Raw genomic sequence first — 22,378 nt, forward strand, 5'->3', positions numbered from 1 at the left:
TTAAATGCAGTTCAGCTCTGAAAAGCACCTCTGAAAAAACGGCATCCCCTTTCCTAATTGGCTTGACGGGATAGTCATAACAGATACATCCAGATACATTTTATGATGAAATCCAGATGAAAACAGTAGTGCTTAGGCTACATCTGTACCCACTTATTGTAAGCCCCACTGAACTCAATGGGACTTATTTTTAAGCAGGTGTGTAGGCCTGCACTGCTAAGTACTTAATAGTGCATTGAGGTGGTATTTATTTCAATGGGACTTCAGCATACCTTGCTCTCTGGATAGTACCTCACAACTCCTTATCAAATGCAGCAGAGTCAAGGAAGCTCATTCTGTCAACTAGATATTTACCACCCAAGCAAGCCTCTAAAGTCCCACAAGTTATTTCAGAAACTTTTCTAAAGGTAGTGATACGTAGGTTTCACTATCTAGATGGGAAAAATAATGTTTATTATATACGGCAACTGCAAATAGTAAAGCAGAATGTCAGGTTTATATGCCACCATAACGTTTATAGACTTTTTATAAGCACAGAAAACATTATGTGGAAACTGAACCACTGCTTGAAGTGACAGAAACACAATTCCATTTTGACATAATTCACAATGTCACTAAACCTTCTGTTTCAATTTGTTCTAAAAAATCACACAAAAGTACTAATTGGTATAGTTAGAGTTGTGGTATAGTCAAAGTAGGATTAATTTCCACTTAAGTAATGCTTCTGTTAGCAAGGCCAACAATTTGAATCATGTGGGGAATGTCTAAAATATTCTAAAAGTTAGATATAATTAAGAGCAAGATTAATTTAAAAGCAAACGCTTAACAGAAGCAGCAAGAAAGAGCAATGGGGAAACTGGTACTTTATTTTGTTAGCTACCCAAAGGCATTTATGTTTTTATTTTAATATTGTCACTTCTATGGCAATTTACCATGTGTGAATCTTCAAATTTTCCTACGCCACGCAAAACTAGTTGAGCTTTAGGTCTTTTACCACTAGATGGTGCTAAGCTATTTCCTCTTCATGAGGTGGGAAAGGGCTGATAGATTCATCTTCAATTTACAGGACAAGGAATTGAAACCTAATATGCAGGACCTAGTGATAAGAACTGTGTGTACAAGGAGAGGAGGGAATCGACACTGGCACAAAAAAAGAAAGGTCCAATGCAATACTAGACTGGCACAAGCAGAGTTAGAAACCAAAGAGGTAAGAAATTACAATTTACCAGATTCATTCAATGCCAAGAGAAGCCCACACAAATGGGAACTCCAGGAATACCCAATCCTGGGTGCAAGGGTGAATACCTATAAGAAAAACACAGAACGGACTACAGTGAGCAGACCAAGTCTGCCACTGATAGTATTTGCAATATTTTTAAAGAAGTTAAACTTAATACCAGTGCTTTACAGAGAACCTCTTCTGATCCAAATAAATATTTCTCACAGACACCAGGCCTCCCCCGTCTACAAACATAGTGGTTATTATAGTTTTCTGTACATGGATAAAGGCATGGTAATATGTTACGTGAATTACAATGGACGGAGGCACTGAAGTTGCCAGGAGTGGAGAAACCTTTGAGCCCAGAGGCCTGATGGGTCAACTTTGGCAAGTGGGTGGGACCTACTCAGTTTTCAATCATCTGATATTATGACATACACAGATAGATGGGCAGTCCCACCCATCTGTCAAGAGTTGACCTGCAGAGTAGATGAAGGAATCAACTGCTCTGCCCACCAGCTGATGGGAGAAACATTCAATCCTGCTCTCTGTAGGGGTCTGCTTCGCCCTAGACCCTAAACCATGGGCAAGGGTGTAATTTGGGGAAAATGGCATTGGCAGGCAAAACTGGACTCCCTGGCAGCCGAAGGTTGGCCTACAGGCCAGAGGTTCCCCATCCTTGTTCTATGCCTGTACTTGTACCTATGGGTAACAAGCCCAGAAGGTCAAGCATGCTGCCAAAAAAGCAAAGACGGAGAAGGAAAACAGCAAGAAAGGTTGCCAGTGCAGTCAAATAACACACAATCCAATATTTTGCACTTAGCATAGGTTTTGCATGTTTACTTTCCATAATACACTTCTTTCTAAATTCGGGATGCTGAGATTGGTGTAACATGGCCACTAATGTGAAAATAAAGAATACAATCTTCGTGAACGGATTGGGAGCTGCATAGGGTAGTGAAATTCTAGAATGGTATCCAACAAAGTCATATCCTAAGCAGACCCCCTGAAATCAATGGACTTGTGCAAGGTTTTACTTCAATTAACTCCTGCTTCCTGATCACTAGAAATCACAACCTAGTTCCATTCTGCTTTCTGAGTCTTCAGAAAAGGCACAATGTATTTTCCCAAGCTGTTTTCTGCAACCACAATGGCAGAAATACACCTTTTAAAAAACGCTGAAATTTCCAGGATGCTAATTGCCATATTCTGCATTTCTAAAGTGGGTGGGTGTGCATGTGTGCAAGTGCACACACATTTGTATGTGTGTGGACTTGCAGCTGAAACTATTTGCCCTAATACATATTACCCATAGAAAGCCAACGATTACTTTTGTGACTTCATGAGAAATAGATATTTAACATATCATCATGTTTAACTTGCATGTAGAGAAAAAATATTATGAGGGGTGAGGTACCTGTGGTCCTCCAGCATGGCCAGGTCAGGGATGATGGGAGTTGTTGTCCAGCAACACAACTCACGTTTCTCATGCCTGATGTACCTCCAAGTTTTGGGGGGTTTTTTTACGGTTAGATACATGGGCTACTGCTTAAGCCTCCAGAGAGAATCCTGAATTAGTGAAACAATTTCCCCACTTTTTAGAAACGTATACACCAATCCAGCTCCTTAAGAGAAATTAAAACGTCTGTCCTTGCTCACAATTTCCTTGTTTGTTGTTATCACAAAATGCTTACTTTGTTGGAGATCTTGCAATTGCTCTCAGGAAACATTAATATTGGCAGTCACTGATTTCTGAAGTAAGGGAAGATCATCATTACAGTCCAACACCAATGAAGCACTACCCCTCTCTCCTATAATTGTTTCACCTGGGCACTCTCAGCAGCACGAATCCTGTTCATTGCAGCAATCACAAAGGTCAGCGTAGTCAAGGCCCTCCAGATCCTGAAGTGGGACACAGTACTGGGACAGGGGAAGCTTCAGAACAGCACAGCATCCAGAACAGCCACAGCATGCAGGCAAACATTCTCACCTCTTCGCCCTCCACTCATTCACAACATTCTGCATCATGCTAGAGCTCTGGAAGGGCTGTCCCCTTCCTTCCAGTAATACCATACAGTGCCAGTTCTCGTTTCACAGAACCTTTTCACTTTCTCATTTAGCAAACAGGATGTAGAAGAGTATTATAAACTTTCTATCGCTTGGGGTGCCCAAAGTTCTTTTTGTGTACATGGTGACACACTACAGTAGCTTTTCTACAACTATGTCATTGTACACCTTGGGAGTCAAATGTTTTGGCTCCCGAATGATCAAAAACTGGAAGTGAGTGTTCTGGTTTTCAAAGGTTCTTTCGGAAGCCGAATGTCCAATGGGGCTTCCACAGCTTCCGACTGACTTCAGGAAGTCGAACGTTTCGGAAGTCGGACGGACTTCTGGAACAGATTCTGTTCGACTTCCGAGGTACGACTGTAATCAATCCAATTGTGCACACAAGTCCAAATACAATATAGGTTGAACAAAAAAATAGGACTGTAGTCCCAAGCACTTACAAGATGTAAGCCTCAGTGGATACTATGAAACTTATTTTTGAGTAAACGTGTGCAGAATTGGACTGTGGCTAGACTCCAAAGAGATACTTTAGGCATTCCCAGTGAAACTTTCACTCCAGCCCATATCACAAATAGCTTCCCTTCAGTTTCAAAAGAGGCTTTCTATGTGGCATGGAGGACCGTTTTTCCAGAAACAGACTTCCCACAGGCACATGGTATTAGTTGTGCAGTTCTTTGAAACTAGGCACAAGTATTTTAAAAGCATTCCCTCCAAAAAGCCTAGTAAGTAAATAAAATAATCCTAAAGGAAGAATGAATGTCTTGCACGTGTGCTGTGAAGAGTTTAATATATTTGCATTTGTGAACTGATTACATCATTGATGATAATGCAAAACAGAAATAATTTCTGCCTGAAAGTGTTCTTTTCAGAATACTGTTCAACAACCTAATGCCCAAACATTTGATATCACACTACTAAAAGTCAAACAAATTTAAATAAAACCAAACAACAAATTGCTACTGGGTTTTTTTTAATGTGGCCTTCTTTCTATCCCATGAAGCATATTAACAAGAATATCTCAAGTTAACTCTATAGCGACTGAATTTTGTTATGCTCTGCCAAAACTAATTTAAAAAAATTAAAAATGCAACACTGATGTAATTTTTCATTTCTCAAACAAATCACCAATTCTACTTTAGGTTCCTTAATTAATTCACCACAGAATCAAAGTAGTACAATATCTAGAAGACTCCAAAGCACCCCGATTTCTGCGTTCATAGAAAGTAAAGTGAGATATTATTAATCTGGGTAATGATGAATGAATTTGATTTTCTTATGGTTTCATTTCCCACCTCCACCCCCAAAGAAAATCCCCATCATATTCATGTTGACTTGGACACAAGTCCTACTGACTTCACCATGAGATTTACTTCCAAGGAAAAGCACCTAGTACCCACAGGATAAATGAAGAAAGTCCAAATACATTGTAGAAAAGTATTTTCAACCTCAGGAATTCTACACTGTGGGCAGCAGAGAGATCTTGTCTCCTTTGCATCTCACAGCCTGACTTCCATCACTCAGCTAGAAAGTTTTGAATAGGAAAGGAGCATCCATCTCCTCATAATACCATTTTAATTTTTCAAATGAAGTGACTTTTTGAATAACAAATTCTAGAAAACCTACGAGGAACTGCTTTCCATATACATCTGATTTGCCTGTAACTGGAAAGACTTAAACTTTACAAGGAGGGGGCCCACTGACGGACTTTCCATTAACCCTATGTGAAAACAATTCAGGAACACTCTGAACTTGAAGAAGCATGTGAAGATAGGGCCAACTATTACCAGAGAGCATGGCAATTTGATCTCACAGACTTCAGGAGAAATGTTCTACTCAACATTTCTTTGGTATCTAACGTGATAGAGGACTCAGGATACAAAGTGGGGGGGGGGGGGATGGGACACAGGATGCAAACGCCAGTGCTTTGCCATCCCCACCTATGCTTACAATTCAGCAAACTGAAAAGTTCCCCAGCAGGATTCTTCCTCCTCCTGACAGAGCCATGCTCCTAGGCCCTCCGTGCTCCTTGCATCACGAGTACCAATGACTTGGATTTCGGCATAACTAAGCAGATTTCAGAAAGGGCAGAAAGCAATTGTGCCTACAGTCCACATGATAAGCTTATATTATCAAGTAGAGAAAATCATTACAGCACAGGAGAACCAATGAGAACTCTTGGTCTGTTCTAAGTCTAAGGACAGTATATCCTGTTTTGAGAATCTTAAGCGAAGATAGCAGCACTACTGCTATCAGGTGGCATCATCAACAACACCTTGCTTTTGAGCATTTTAAGATGGTCAATCCAAGGTCAATCTCTAGCAGCTGAATAGGACCAAATATGGGACCATTACTGCTTGAAGATGGACAGACCCCCAGACACTTCTTGCTACAAAGGGCAAAAAAAACCATTATTTGAAACTCTTCAGTTTAAGGATGTCATGATTCAAGAATCATTTGTTCAATCTTCTAGATTTTATTAAAAATAATTGGTGTATGCCTAATTGATACACTACCAATTAAATTATAGCAAGTATGACTTTTTTGTGAACTGTACATGGGTGATGAAAGACAAACACACAATGGAAGCTTCAGCAAAACCTTCGCTAAAATGGCGGCAGCCATTCCATAATTACCCCTGGCTCCCCACTTTTATTTCCACAAAGAAAACCTTTTCAGCAGGTAATATTTACAGATAATAATATATTTACAGTATTTCCCATACAGTTTAATTACAAAAGTGTAAAAGAGTATAGTACATTTTATCAACAGAATACAGTTAAAAAACTCTCTGGTTACTGTATCTAAGCGCTTATATTGACTCAACTACAGCCCATTTTTCAAACCATCGGCTCCAAGAAATAGTGCTACATAAAAACCAATCAGAGCTAGAAGGTAAAATTATTTCTGTTGGAGGAGTGTACGTGGAGAAAGACTTTTCACTGAGACTGTAAAAATATACTTGCCAAGCAAACAAGCTAACTCCACCCCAGTCTTTTGAACTCTCCAGTACTGCGTAGTCAATTCTGAAACCTAGCTGCACAAATTCTGACTCATACGTTCAAGGCACCTTTGATGTTTCTCCCTTTAAAGTCATCAAATACACCATTAAGTTCTACAAGCGGGTCAGGGCTTGAGTTATAAAAATCAGCTGTGAGTGAAGTATCCAAGCATCCTTTTTTTGTTGCCTTTGTTTCCTTCTTAACTGAAAGGCAAATAAATATGTTCAGCTTTTCCTCTGCCCCCACCCTACCAACACATACACTCTGCTAATCCGTTGCTCAACAGACTGCAATTCCCTCCTCCATCTAATATTTGTGTAAGATGCTCAGATCAACTTGTCTATCCCTCACCAATACTAACTTCGTCAAGCCAGCCAGTAATTCTCCCTTAGGGAGGACAACGAAAACAAGCCTTTTCCCTATTCTACCCCCACAATTTGGGAAAACCTAGGGCAAAGCCTCCTCTATTCATACCTGATCAGGCAAGTCCAGATGGTGCTGCAAGATCAGGCAGGGATTAGGAGCCTGACTCTCTCTCTCTCTCTCTAAATGAGAGAAAAGTTAAGTCCCCTGCCTCTTACTAAGTGGTAAGGACATTAAACTATGGAGAAAAAGCTCTCCTGCCATTTTCAGATTCTCATCTCTCCGCCAACAGAAGCAAGCAAGTGGATTTTTACAGCCCTCTGGCAATCATTTATTGAATTCACTGTCAAAATTTTACTGAAATCGCAACCAGATTGATCTCTTAGCTAGGTAAGTAATGGAACGGCATCGTTTAATTGTACCCCGCATTTCAGGACAATTTCAGCACAAGATAACAGTAACCGTGGGAGTAATTAAAACAACTCTTTTCAAACGTGAGCATAGATCATTCTCCCAGTTTCTACAGTTAACCTACGAAACCAGTATTAACACAGAGCTAGTTAGGCATAGTAGATACAGATTCCAAAACAAGAGTGCAACACATCTTGACAGAACACAGAAGTAAATTAACTCATTTATTTTCTGCACCTATTTTAGGAAGCTATTAGTGTCCTAAGTGGGTCACTGTCACTTCTTCCAGTGATTTCAAAGGAATTTATCATGTGACATTTGGACTCATCTGTCTGAATATCATCTACCTTTTTAATCCAAGCCTGGGGACCGCTGTTGGATAACTGTTCTGATGACAAGACCTGTGCTCCAGTGCTTCCTGTAAAATGGCCTGGGATGGAATTCAGCTGGGCCCAGGCATCAATCTGCAACCATAAATGAACATAACAATATAATTAATTACTAAGTTCTCAAATGCAGACACCCACTGTGGTAGCAACAGCCGCTATATACTTTTACATGGTACACAGTAGAATCATAATCCATTTCAAAATAACTTAAAATTTGATGTTCTGAGACAATTCCCTCTGGCTAATGCCTCTTCACCTACTGCTATGTTTCTTTTGTGGTGTCGTTCTTTAACTGAGAAGAAAAACCATATTTTGCTCAGAATCATAGAATTGCAGAAATATGCAGCTGTCCCATATGGGGATTGAACCTGCAACCTTGGTGTTTGCAGCACCACGCTCTAACCAACTGAGCTATCCAGGTACTTCCTTAAAGAAAAAAATCACCTCAAAAGCATTTTTCTTTGTAAACCACTTCATTTCAAAGCATGGTACTGTACTGGGAATCTAACTTGCAAAAATAAAAGGAATTATAGCATCCTTTCAGTGTTTGGAAGTCTACGTTTAGAACATACAAAAGCTAACTTGGTTGTTTCTAGTCCACATTCTACCCAGAATTATGGTAAGTTCAGACTAAACTTCAAAGTATAAGAAATTTGAAAATTAATATTGCCACTAGTATATGAAACAGTAAAACGATTTCAGAAAACACAGCAGGTTGGATCCAGACCTGTCCTTCTATGTTTTGGAAGGCGCCTTCTGTTCACGGAAGGGACTGAGATCCATCAAAGGCTCCTCCACCTGTGTATGAGCAGGGAGAGGCGATTTTTGCCAATTTCCCCACTGCAGCCCCCAGGGCCACCTCCCACGCTGTTCTAGAGAGTCCCACAACCCATCAGAGTCGCTTTTGAGGGGGCGCAGAGGGTTGCAGGGGGAATGGGTAAAAACGGCCCCCTTCCTCCAGCACAGCATCTCATGGGTTGCGTTCTGCCCACAGGTAGTCTGGCTCCAACCCAACATGTCTTCAACTTTCCCTTTCCGGGGAGATCAACAAGAAAGAAGCTGCAACCTACCCGTTCCTGTGCACGATTTAACAAACACATTGCCTCCATGTCAAATGTATTTTCTGTAAGCCTCTTCTGGGCTATGGTCCGCTCAGTCAGTGCTGATGAGATGTCCACAGGCTAAAAAGTAATAAAGATATCATCTGTTTTGAAGATCTCCAGAGCTAAGGCAATGCATCCCTCATAGAGGGTGTTAAAAATTATGTAGAAGGCAGTTCCCAAAATTTGAACACACTTTTGCACGACCAAGAAACAGAAACTAGGAGTGAATATACATAAGAAAAGGCAGTGGGCTTTATCATTTTTAAATTACTGAAAATAGGACTATAATTCAGATGGACATACAAATGACTTATACGCATATAGAGGATCTTCCTCCCCGCACCCCACTCCCTTGACAGCTACAGGTATGGTTTGGCAAGCCAGTTTTGAACACAGAGAGCTTCAAAACTAACACAGCACAAGGAACAGTGCTGAGGCTAAATCAGAATCTCCTCTGCTCGCACACCAATCCTTTAAATATGCCTCTGCATGTTCTCTGGATTGCGGTCTAAATTCTACAGATTGCTTTTCAAAGATTGCTAGTAACTCTTATTTCTTTCAGGGGAACATGTTTATATCTGTTTCATCAAGCATTTTTAGAGAATCTGATTCTGTGTTTGTCATCTGCTCTGTTTATGATTTCATAACTTTATGATGTTTTTATTAAACACGACCATGATTTTTAAGTGAGCTGTAGATTCTAAATACTCATGTATCTATAAGGTAATGAATAGGTATCCATGTGTTAAGATCTTTATGCTTTTTACCTCCAGATTGGCTGGGTTGGGGAACACATCGTCCTTGTTCTCATCCTTGTTCTTTTCTACTGGAACCCATTCTCCATACGCACTATCTGATTCTTTTTTCCGGTGTTGAGATCCAGAAGAGACAGGAAACTCCTTCGTCAAAGTAACCTGATTTTTCGGAGCTGCCGGTTTTATAGTAGGAGTCTTAAAGGGAGGGGGGGGAGAGAGTATTATAATCATAAGCATTTATTTCTAAGATTTCTTATAAGATTTAATCATCGTAAGGTCCCAGGTAGCAACAATAGAATGTTGTTGTTGGCATCCATCTGCCTCAAGAACATACAAATAAAAAACAGCTAAAACTCTCGCAATTATAAAACAAGTAAAGCTGCTCCAAATGGAGGCCTCTACACTTAACAAACAAATGTAGGATGGTGTGGAAACAGGGATGCAACATCATGGACGGGGCTCGAAGCACCAGCCCATGTCTGTTGCCACAGAACTGCCCTCCACATCAGTAAACATGTGAATAGCACTAATATAAAATGCTTGTGCATTCAATGCTAATTAGATGTTTGAACACCTGCAATTCAGCTCCAAAAGCCATTTCCTAAGCAATTTAGAGTGTGTCTAAACAGGATGAACTACTGCAGTCAAACATTTTTCAAAAGTTGTTGAACATGGTTATTAATGTTATACATTATAGCACGATTGGTTGCTCTAACATTAATTGCAAGGAATAATTTTATAATAAACCATTATTACTGAGTCTCATTTGTCACAATTATTTTCTACAAAATTATCAAATAAAGACTTTTGACGCTGCAATTCTGCAGTACTCACAGTTAAGTTGAAGAAAATAGGTTTGGGCTCATTGAGTTTAAAGGGATGGTTGATAAAAGGATGCTCTTCCTCCTCTTCGTCAGACACATGAGGCTTGTTCACAATAATATCATCCTCCTGGCTTTGTGCAATCTTCTTGCATTTCTTTAAAAAAAAAATCACCAAAATAATAGGAATGAGGCAACGGTTGAGCAACTAAATCTATATAACATCAGCTGCCAAATACTGAAAATTATGGGAATCAAAGACTTTGACTGCTTGGCAACAGCACCGTATTCAAGACCAGGCCTGGAGATGATATCCATTATATCTGCAAGACCATAGTCCTAATACAACAGATGCTACTAAGACTGCTGTGAAATCATCACGTGCAGAAGATCTAATGCCATCTGGCTTGCTTCCAATATAAATGGATTTATCTTATACCACATAATGACAAATTCAGTCTTACGATGCCCATCACTAAACTGAAATAGTGTCATATGCCAAAGGCAAAGCAACAAAGCCCCTACCATGTGCTCCACCTCTCACCTGAAATACCTATGACACAGACACGCTGCTCAGAGTGAGAAACAAGCAGTTTATTGCTCTTGCTTCCTGGAGGATAAAAAGATCAGTACAAGATTGGGCAGAAAGTAGAAGAGATCTATTATGGGTGTGAAGCCTGAAATCTGAAAACCTGGGCGGAAAATAAACTGTAACTAAGATCCACCAAAAGGAAGTACAGTCGTACCTCAGAAGTTGAACAGAATCCGTTCCGGAAGTCCGTTCAGCTTCCGAAACGTTCAACTTCCAAAGTGTGGCTTCCTATTGGCTGCAGGAAGCCGCAGAAGCCCCCTCGGACATTCGGCTTCCAAAAGAATGTTCGAAAACCGGAACAATCACTTCCGGTTTTTGATTGTTCGGGAGCTGAAACGTTCAACTCCCAAGGCATTCAGGACCCAAGGTACGACTGTATATGACATTTGGGTATATATGCAGTTTTTATTTCTATAAAACAAAGGAATTTATAGTTTTAAATTTCCTAAATATGCAAAATGCTATGATTTTATATTCTAAGTTATAAGTGATACATTTGTGTTGTAAATAATATGCAGTTTATTATTATTATTAAAAGTATTAATCATTTACCACCTAAAGTATCTCCAAGCAACCTACCATTTTTAAGACCATAAAAAACAACATAAAATCAGGAAAAAAGAATACATCGTAATAAAAACCATACAACGTATAAAACCAACCCAATAAAGCAGCAGCAAAAGCATGCCATCAGTAGACAGCAAAATCAGCATAATCTATCAGATGCCTAGAAGAAGCTTACATTGATAAGGAAATAAGGATTTAACATATGCCAATGTCCCCCCAAAAACATACTGAAAGGATGTGGTTTTTCCCCATGGCTTGAAAATTTACAGAAATGTTTTATCTCTACCCCACATCCCTCATTAAGCTATCTAGAAATCCTGCAATTTTAAAACAGATTTTAGTTATCTTACTGGATATATGCTGCATTTTGTATTGAAATAGTAATAGTTGCAAGTTTCATTTGATTCTCTTACCTCAGTGAGTTCCAATATTGTCTCTTTTGCAGACTTTTGTGCAACCTTTTCTTCCTTCTTTTCTGGAGTAACAACAGGCATCAGGCTTGGTGGTAAAGGAACACCAGCCTTCGCACACATGGCAGCTGCATTTGCTTTAGCTATTTCAAGTAGCTGTGCCTTGTCTACAAAAATAAGAATTTATTTATTACTTCGTATCATGTCCATTCTCAGGATGAATTCCTACACTGCACTTAGAATTCCAGAACTGCACTTAGAACTTGGAAATATGCCTGGCTCCTATTCTAAAGAACACTAAAGGACAGTGGTACCTCAGGTTAAGTACTTAATTCGTTCCGGAGGTCCGTTCTTAACCTGAAACTGTTCTTAACCTGAAGCACCACTTTAGCTAATGGGGCCTCCTGCTGCCGCCGCGCCGCCGGAGCCCGATTTCTGTTCTTATCCTGAAGCAAAGTTCTTAAACCTGAAGCACTATTTCTGGGTTAGCGGAGTCTGTAACCTGAAGCGTATGTAACCTGAAGCGTATGTAACCCGAGGTACCACTGTAATGGAAGATTCAGTTCTAAAAGCGTTTCCTCTCCTATCTCTGAAACCAATTCAGGCAAACTCACAGAACAGATCACTTTGCACAATCAGCTATCTTAAAATAGGAAGGGAGAACCTATGGTTTTCCAGATGTTGTTGGACCACGACTTTCATCATCCCCGAATCATGGCTGATGGGAGCTGAGGATTCACCCAGTCACCGTGTGTGAAGTGGGGCACTGCCACTGAGCAGCCCCCTGCACCACCTGACGTGATGTGAGAGGTAAGGTGACAGCGAGAGCCCTGGACTGGCAGCAGGTGCCAAGTATGTGTGCATTGGAACCTGCTGCCACCACCAACCCAGTGTTTTCCCTGCCCCCTTCCAGTCCTAGTGAGCAAGCAAGCAAGGTGATAGTAAAGCATCAGCTATAAATTTGTCCAACAGCATTTGGAGGGCCACATGTTCCCCATCCATATTTTAAATTATTTCTCATTTCTTCAGCATGGGCATTAAAATTATCTACAATAACACGTATGTAAGTTTTGGTTTGTGAAATATACCGACACTGGGAAATATCCAACATCGTACCAGCAGATGAAACAGGACTTCCCATTCCTCTACTGCAAAGGGTCCCCCAAGCTTCCAGAGCAGATTTTGAAGCTGTGCAGGGAGATGCAAGGAGAGAGCAGGAAAGAGGAGCCTGATATGTGTGAGCAGAATTCTGTTGCACAAGCAGGCTGCCACTTTTGGAATGTCCCTCTTTAACAACACTTAAAAGAAATTGTTTCAAAATAAAGGAATCTTAGAAAAACCCGAGAAATTAAGAGATACCAATTTATGTTCATAACATTATCTATGTAACAAATTGCTGAATATTAATTACCCAAGTCAGTCAGACGCTTAGGTGACCTGCTTGAAGTTCTGGATCTTCGATGATCAGGTGATATACTGGTGCTCCGTCTTCTCCCTGTGGATCTAGAGCATCTTGGACGAACAGGTGTTCGACTTCGAGATCGTAATCTGAGGGGTATTCTGTAGCTGTCTCTTGAATCAGACCTCCTCCTCCTCCTGTCAATAGACCTTGACCGGTTTCGCCGAGATCTCCTACGCCTTTCCCTGGATAAAGACCTTTGTCTTGACACAGATCTTGATCTAGTCCTCCTCCATCGTCTTGAACATGATCGGGAGCGAGATCGGGAACGTGTTTGAGAGCGATGATCAGATTTTGATCTTGAGGACCTCTTCCGTGTTGCTGATCGAGAACGGTTTTTTCTAGATCGTGATGCTGTTCTATGCCTGCGGGATGGTTCAGAGGACTTGGAGCCTTTACTCCTTGATCTTCGCAAAGGGTCTCTCTCCCCCGTTTTTTCCAAAGATTTAGACCTAGATTTAGATTTATGATATTCAGGAGACTTGGTAAGATTAGGTGCTTCCACAGATTCAGTTCCCTCTGTTTTTTCAAGCGATTTGGACTTCGATCTAGATTTGGAGCGTTTTCTTCCTGAAACATCTGAAGAGTCTTTATCTTTTCTTCTTTCAGGTGATTTTGATCTGGACTTTGATTTAGACTTAGATTTTCTGTGTCTGGATTTTAGGGAGGGATCTTCTTTTTCAGCAGATTTTGTTCTACATTTATTATCAGCCGACTTGGATCGTCTCCTTTTTGATCTTGATGAAGTTTCTAAGTTTTCAGCTGATTTGGATCTAGATTTGCGATTATCAGAAGACCTGGACCGTCTCCTTTTTGCCCTGATGGAAGTATCTCTTTTATCAACAGATCTGGATCTAGATTTGCGATTATCAGAAGACCTGGACCGTCTCCTTTTCCCCCTGAATGAAGTCTCTCTTTTATCAACAGATTTAGATCTAGATTTGCGATCAGAAGACACAGACTTTCTTCGCCTTGTCCTCAATGAACTCTCCCTTTTGTCAACAGATTTAGATCTAGATTTGCGATCAGAGGATCTGGACCGCCTTCGCCTTACTCTCAATGAAGTGTCCCTTTTGTCAACTGACCTGGATCTACTTTTGCGATTATCAGAGGATCGGGACCGCCTTCGCCTTACCCTCACAGAACTCTCCCTTCTTTCATTTGATCTGGATCTAGATTTACGATCAGAGGACCGAGACCGCCTTCGCCTTGTCCTCACTGAAATTTCCCTTCTGTCAACTGATCTTGATCTAGATTTGCGAACATCAGGGGACCTGGACCGTCTCCGCCTTGACCTCACTGAAGTTTTTCTTTTGTCATCAGCTGATCTGGACCTAGACTTATGGCGATCAGAGGATATGGACTTTCTTCTCCTTGTTCTTACTGAAGACTCTCTTCTGTCAACAGATTTGGATCTGGATTTGCAACGATCTGAGGACCGAGACCGCCTCCGCCTTGTCCTCACTGAGGTATCTCTTTTGTCAGTTGATCGTGATCTGGATTTGCGGCGATCAGAAGATCTAGACTGCCTCCGCCTTGATCTTATCAAAGAATCTCTTTTGTCAACTGATCTGGATCTAGACTTGTGATTATCAGATGATCGTGACAATCTTCGCCTTCTTCTGACCGATTCTCTTCTGTCAACTGATCTGGATCTAGACTTGTGATGATCAGAAGATCTGGACCGTCTTCGCCTTGACCTTACAGAAGTTTCTCTCTTGTCAACAGACTTTGATCGAGATTTAAGCCGATCAGAAGTCCGCGAACGTCTCCGTCTAGACCTTACTGAAGATTCTTTGCTCTCTTTTTTGTCAGAGGATTTTGATCTAGATTTATGACGTGAGGTAGAGTCCTTTTTTCTTGAACGAGAATCATTCTTACTTCTAGAACGTGCTCTTCTTGATGCTACCTGTCTAGAGGTGGAACGTGATCTAGATTTTTTTTTACGTTTTTTAGACTTAGAAGGAGATTTTGATCGACTCCTTTTTGCTTTTTTCCCACTCTTACTTTTATCTTTACTTTTGCTGCTTACTTTTTCACTTTTCTTGTCTTTTAAAATATTTTCTTCCTTTTCCTTCATTATATCAGAAGACTTTGGAGCGGTGTCTGAATCCTGATCCTTCAAAGAATCCTGTAGAGTTATTTCCAATTCCTTCTCCTTGGCCATTTGCAAAGGTTCAAGAGATGCTTCTGAATCTTTCAACAATTGTTGGTTTGATTTCAGGTTTTCTGCTGCTGCACTTACAGATTTTATAGCTGCCTTTAAACCTTGTTCCTCCAAAGAAACTGGTTTCATTCCATCTAAGTCTTTTTCCTTTGTCTTGTGCAAAGGCTCTGAAGTTGCTTCTGAAGTTTTTACCTCCACAGTGAATTGTGGAATCATTTCTGAATTCTTAGCTTGTTGTTCTGTAGTTGACTCCAGATCTATCACCTCTGCCATGCACCTCTCTTTGGAATTTTGTTCTGTAATGTCTATGTTCTCTGCAGTCATAGGAGCTGGTACCGAATCTTTTGTACTAAGAGCATGGGCAGATTCTAAAGACACTTCAGGGATCTTTTTTTCTGACAACAAAATAGGAGTTGAATTTCTTTCCAAATCCTGAGTCCCCAAAGCTAACGCAGATTTTGAAATTCCTTCAAAATCCATTTGCTTCTCTTTTCCCATTGCTGTTTGGGCAACTTGCAGATCTTTTACTTTCCCTATAGAATCGCATTTAGTGGTTGCTTCAAAATCTTCTGGTTCTTTTGAGTGTACTGATTCTGGAGCAATCTTAGATTTTAATAAGGATTCAGTGTCCTTCAACTCTACTATATTCATAAGCCCTGCATTTGCCTCAGAACTCTTGCCATCCACAATAGATGCTCTTTCTACAATAGGTTTAGAGTCGTTTTCTGTACGTTCTAAAGCTGTTCTTGAACATGTTTCATCAAAACGCATTTGTAATTCTAGTTGTTTTTCTGAATCATTTGCTGTTTCTGTAGCCAGAGATGATATTGTGGCTCCTGAACTTTTTTCTTCCACAATACTTGAAAATTGGGGGGTAGTTTTTGAAACATGCAGCACTTCTTTACATGTGCCACTTCCTTCCAAATCACGTGCCTCCACAGTACACAGGGATTGTGGAGGAGTTTCTAAGTAGGTTTTTTCTGGAGGAAGTTTAGATTTTGCAATAGTTTCTAAATCTTCCTTATTGACCAAACCTACAACTGCTGAAGTTGTTTCTGAAAGTTTCTCTTCCATCACACTTTCAGATTCTGGAGCTGCTTTGTACTGATGTGTCTCAAGGGCATATTCTGTTTCTGAAGCCGATTCTAAATATTTTATTTCCAAAGTATTTTCTGCTTTGCTATGTTTCTGAGAGTCTATTATTTCCAGTACTTCTGTCCCTTTAATTGTACCAGAAGAATCTGAATTTGTTGTACCTAGATTTCTTGGAGTAATTTCCAGTTCTCGGGTTCCTGTAGAGTCAACTAGTTTTAATACAGAGACCGATTCTGAAGACTTCAATTCTGGTGTATTTATCTGTGCTGCAGTAGCTACTGAATTTTTTATTTCCAATACTGTTTCATAAGTTAGAGCATTTCCTAAATCTTTGGTTTCTGCTTCAGGTATGGATATAGATTCTACAACACCATCTGAATCCCTCACCTGTGGCACACAGAGTTTAGAAGTTGTTTCAAACTGCATAGCTGCTTCTGAATTTTTCATCCCTCTTGTATCTAAAGTACTGGAGCTTGCTCCCGAATCTATGACATCCAACATTAACTCAGACTGAATTTTGTCACTATCCTTTCTTTCTGAAACAGTTGCAGATTTAGAAATTGATTCAGAATATTTTACTGCCAATTTTGTGTCTGGTTTTAGAACTCCAAAATCCTTCTGTTCTGCTTTATCTGCAGTTGTCAACGTGCCTTCTGAAATATGTGCACCCAAAACTGGTTTACGTCTTTCAAAGGTTTCTGAACCAGTCACATCAGCTTTGGGAGTAGATGTGAGCACATTATTCATCTCGTTTTTGTCCAAAAATGCTAGATTTGTTTCCACCTTCTGACTGGTTTCTAAATCTTTCACACCCGTTATGCGAATGGGTTCAAATGTATCTTTCAATACATGCACAGATTCAGAGGATGCCTTCAATTTTTCTATATCCACCACCATTTCAATTGTTTTAGCCGCTTTTAATCCTTTATCGTCAGTTCCATGGAGAAAGCTGGGAGTTGCTTTTATATCTAACGCATCTGGGGCAAACAAAGTTGCTAGAGCCATTTCTGGTTTTTTTACTTCAAATTCTTCAGTATCAATCACACATATAGTTTCTGAATCTGCTTCCAAATCTGTACCTGCCAGTGCTTCACCTCTGGGTTCTGCATCTGACACTTGCAATACTGGTGTGCACTGTGACATTTCAATATGGTGGGGAGTTTCTGAAGCAATTTCCAAAATTTCTGATCCTACCAACAATTCACGTTTTGGAGGATCATTTGCAATTTCTACACCTGCTTGAACAGTAGATTCTAAATCAGCTTCTAGGTCTATGATTGTAGATTCTGACGCTGTTTTTGAATCTTTTGCTTGAATCAAATAGAAAGGTGTTAGGGTGGTCTTTGAAAATGTTTCTGTCACATTCATAGATTCTGGACTGTGTTCCAAATCTATTACTTTGTTAATCTCGTCAGATTCTAGAACTATAATCTTCTCTTTCTCTGATACACAGAGAGATTCTGGAGCTGTAAATCCTCTTGATTCTGTCCTTTCTTCCAATTTCTGCTTCTCTTCCTGACTAGTTAATTCATCTGAAAACAGAAACTCTGGACTTGTTCCTTCATATTTAACTTCCAAAGAATACAGAGAATCCAAACCAACTCCCCTGATTTTTGTCTTCACATACTGGAGTTGTTCTAGATTTTGTTCTGCATGAGAATCAGGAATTGATGGCAAATTCTTCAATGCTAAGGGTTCCTTAGGACTGCTCACATCCACCACAGTTGTTTCTTTTAATTCTTGCATCACTGCTACATCCTCCAGTTCTGGAATTCCTTCTGAACTTACTATATCCATTTCTTGCAGAGATTTTGAAATGAGTAATGAGCCTTCACTCTCAGCATGCAGCTTATTGTCAGATATTCCTACAGCTACTTCTTTAGTTACTTTCTGATATCTTGGTAAAGTCTTCAAATCAGCTGCCTCAGCACCATTCTGATTTTTCTCCACGTGCGCTATAGCATCAGAAGGCTTCTCCTGTATTCGGGGCACAGGATGAGATTCAGTTTCAGTGCTTTTGCTTTTGGCCACAGTTTCAGATGCTACAGGAATCTCAGAATACTTTCCAGGTGGCACTGAAGTTACTTCCATATTTTTCACCTCTCTGTCCAGTGGTTTTAATTTTTTACGTAAATCATTCAACTCAACTATTGTTTCAGGATCTACAGTTTTAATGCCTTGGATTTCCCCAGTTTGTAGGGCTTCAAATTTGTTTGCATCCACCATGTGCAGTGACTCAGGAACATTTTCTGAACTCTTCAACTTCATCATAATTTCAGATTCTGTATCAAGTTCTAGGCTCTGTTCTGAATAATTTGTAAATATCATATGCAGTGAATCTGAAGTAGCATCCATCTCTCTCCCCTCTTGCTCTTCTTCTGTCTCTAGACTAGTTTCTAAATCTTTTCTCTGAGTTACTGCATCAAGTTGCAAAACTACTTTTGCACTTTTCATTTCTTTTGTGTATTGAGATTCTGAAATGCTGTCCAAATTTTTCACAGTCATTAATGATTCTGGAACTTTTCCAAAATCCTTTACATTCCCCACAGTATTACTTTCTCTTACATCCACATATTTTGAAGCTTCCAGATATTGTGTTTTTACTATCCCTGGAGCCATTTCTAAATTATTAATATTTAGAACAGTTTTAGATTGTGAAATGCTTTCAGGAACTTGTACATCAATCACTGCCTTAGAATCTTCAGTAATTCCTGACTCTCCTCTCTTCCCTACCACCGCTTCTAGGGGAGTTCCCAAATAATACACTTGCCTATCTCCCTCAAATTCTGGAGAACTATCTAGATTCTTCACACCCTTCATTCTAAGAGGTTCTGGCACAGCAATCCACTTTTCCATTTCCGTTATATGTTTAGATTTTGCTTTTAAGCATCTCATGTCCATCTCCCCAACTTCCATAGTCCTCACTTTTAAAGTTGAATCTGTGCTTTTCATGTCCTCTAATTCTGGTGCATCTTTTGCATCTGCTACAGTTTGCAAAAGTATTTGATGTTTTTCTGCATCATTCAACGTTGTCTTGACTGGCGAAGCTTGAGCTGCTCCTAATTCTTTCACCCCTGCCCTTGTCTCAACATCAGGGGTTGTTGCTGTGCATTTCTGGGCATCCAACTCTGTAATTATTTTTAATTCTTCTCGATGATGCTTCAGTTTAGTTACTAGAGCTGGTTCAAAATATTTTTCAGAGATTGTATGCAGAGATTCTGAAGCTGCTTCCAAGTCTTTCAACGCTGCTGTTGATTCAAACTGTTGACTCAGTTGCAGATCTTTCACTGTGACGATGCTCTCAGAGTCATGTAGTAAATCCTCTTTCATATCCATAAAGGTAGTCTGATCGGGGCTTATTTCAGAAGCTTTCACTTTTGCTGTATTCAAAAATTCTGAAGTGGCTTCAAAATCTTTTCCTACCACCATAGCCAAAAACCCCAGAGTTGTCACTGAATCTTTGGCTTCTGCAGCTGCCTCTGATGGAAGGTTGGCGAAATTACAGCCAGCAGTTTCAAATGAAGTTGCTACTGCTTGTTTCAAGATTTCAGGATTGAAAGATTCTGAGACAGAGTCCAAATCTTTTACCTGCATTGTGTCAGATGTTGAACTTGTTTCCAAATATTCCAGTTGTACTGCTACAGACTTTGGACTGCTTTCAGGAGCACTTGTTTCTTCCATAGCCTCCAATGTCAAACTAGCTTCGGGCTGTTCATATTCTTTTATGTTAGCCACTCTACCTTCAACATCAGCAATATTTAAAGATTCATTCCCTATGCACAAATTCAAAGCTACGTTGGTAGGTTGGTAGGTGTTATTTTCCAATTCTCTCTCATTTGTAAGCTTGACTTCACTGAGTTCTTGAATATTGGCTAAAACAGAATCTCTAGTTGTATCCAGTTTGCTGTTAACTGAATTATTTGCATTATGTGAATCTGACGTGGCTAAATTAAGGTTTTCACATACAGTTTTTTCCAGAAGCCACCCAGAAGTCTGTTTCGAAGAAGATACAGGCTGTAGATCTACATCTTCTGCACTTGGTATGGAGCTCGAGCTTTCTGATTTTGAATGAGAAATGGACTGCGTATCTCCACATTCTTTATGCTGCTCATTTAGTTTTGATTCCTTGGGTTGCTTTTTATACTTTTTCTCCCTTTTCTCCTTCTTCCTTTTCTTCTTCTTTTTCTTATCTTTGTGTTTCTTATCCTTCTTAGACTTTTTCCTTGGAATTTCATCTTCTACTTCTTCGGATAAGCCTCTTTTAGTAGAGTGAGATTTATTTCTCACTGTATCCTCGCCACCATCTAATAAAAGAAAAAAAAAACTGTTAAAATTAAAAATCAGAAGCCAGATTTCAGAAGACTGAGCAAGAAACTCCCGACATTTTTGCTGTAGCTATAATCTGAAAAATTATGTTGCATGTATAAACTAGATCCTTTTTGATCAAACAGAGAAAATACTTACTACAAAATTATAGCTTTAAATCAAGGTGCCCAAGCAAGATTACCTTTCTCCATGCCCGCTGATTCCTCCATTTCAAGTATAGCTAACACAGGGGAGAATCCAGATAAATAAAAATGCATATTCAGCTACATTTAGAACAGGTGACTGGCATAGTCAAAGTTGGCAGCATCAATCACCTCAATTGTACTCGACACACAGTATGAATAGAATAGTGATGTAAAGACCCGAAAAGATGCCCAAACAAATGAGGAGGAACCATTTCTTCCCCAATTTTTCCAGGTCTTCACATCTCCAGTGACGTATCATACACTGGATTTGGGAAACAGTCCAGAACTAGAATCTACATATACAATTTCTAATTAAACACAGAATGAACATGCACATTGTCATTGCTTAACTGGAATGTTCTTTTTTATATATAAACAGCAGGAGGTATCCATCAGCAAAAGGACATCGAGCTCTGCAACAGAACATCCCCTCCTTCTCCTCTCCCTTAAATCTGTCCTGGGGGTTTCGCCTAACTCTATAGGACAGCTTTTTGAGAAGTAAAGGAGAAGAAAGAATCAGTTAAAATTCCTTTATCCCTTCCTCTGGGAATAGGGTCTCATTAGAATAATTCCATTCATGAGATTCTGGATCCAATCCTTTATTACTATTTATTCTTAATTACACAGCACCATTAGTATGCATGGCGGTTTATAGAGTATAAGGGAACAGGTTGGTGTACAAAGGTACATCTATGTCAAACTAAGGATGGATACCACAAGCAAAAGCTAATACTCTTCTTCACTCTTCACCTACTTAATGCATAACTGCGGTGCTTCTTATAGCCCATGTGATACAAGTGTAACACCTCTTGGATTACAAATTTAACTACATTAAAAAAACTTCAGGTTTCCAAAAAGTAGATGTAACTATGAAATAAAGAACCTCATTGACCCAGGTACAAATTGAAAATATTTTCAAATTTGGCTTCTTGAACTGTCAGGGCCTGAATTTTTATGGAACACTACAGAGATTCAATAGGTTATTATTAATAAATGAGCTTATAAGAAATGGAAAAATTAAAGAAATACCAGAATTGACCTTTAAAGAAGAGAATATGAAAGCACAATATAACACAACCCTTGGTAAACAAAATATATTATTACTTAAGATAACCAATAATGTACTGGGCTGTATGCAGAGATCTACTCACAGAAAGGGGTGGATGGAAAGTGAATCCCTGTCCCATCTTTTCCCAGGCGTGCCCCAGGCCCTCAAAAAGGCTCACCTGAGTTTAAGGGGACCCTGTTGAATGAGACAGGTTATGGCATAAAGGGCTGACGAGGAAGAGGGAGATAGCAGAAAATTGGGCCAAGGAATCTTCTGTGATGGTGCTTCTATCAACTTCCCTAAAGCAACATTTTTGAGTGTTTCTAAGGACTAGAAATGGCAGGAAAAGCACCTTCCTCTCACACTCTTCAATGATCTCTCTAGATCCAACCCCTTTAGATT

The 22,378-nt window shown here is 39.8% G+C and overlaps 1 protein-coding gene across 4 annotated transcripts in view; it reads right to left on the reverse strand.

The window, feature by feature from the left end:
• The window catches only part of SON (SON DNA and RNA binding protein), a 35,849-nt gene that overhangs the window by 6,889 nt on the left and 6,582 nt on the right, over positions 1 to 22,378 (reverse strand). For 2 of the 4 annotated variants that reach the window (XR_014547467.1, XR_014547468.1), the window contains exons 3-9: positions 13,108 to 20,721; positions 11,700 to 11,863; positions 10,141 to 10,284; positions 9,319 to 9,501; positions 8,519 to 8,629; positions 7,407 to 7,523; positions 1,227 to 1,305 (exon numbers count right to left, since the gene is read on the reverse strand). Coding sequence is in view for 1 of the 4 variants with exons in the window: in XM_083611177.1 (XP_083467303.1) it covers positions 7,407 to 7,523; positions 8,519 to 8,629; positions 9,319 to 9,501; positions 10,141 to 10,284; positions 11,700 to 11,863; positions 13,108 to 20,721 (8,333 nt within the window). In the remaining 3 variants the exon portion in view is untranslated. Of the gene's footprint in view, positions 1 to 1,226; positions 1,306 to 7,406; positions 7,524 to 8,175; positions 8,247 to 8,518; positions 8,630 to 9,318; positions 9,502 to 10,140; positions 10,285 to 11,699; positions 11,864 to 13,107; positions 20,722 to 22,378 lie in introns of all 4 variants that reach the window. The other 2 variants (XR_014547469.1, XM_083611177.1) reach the window with 2 other exon arrangements.

The sequence above is a fragment of the Podarcis filfolensis genome, assembly GCF_964270895.1.
Source record: "Podarcis filfolensis genome assembly, chromosome: 4".
Taxonomy (NCBI): domain Eukaryota; kingdom Metazoa; phylum Chordata; class Lepidosauria; order Squamata; family Lacertidae; genus Podarcis; species Podarcis filfolensis.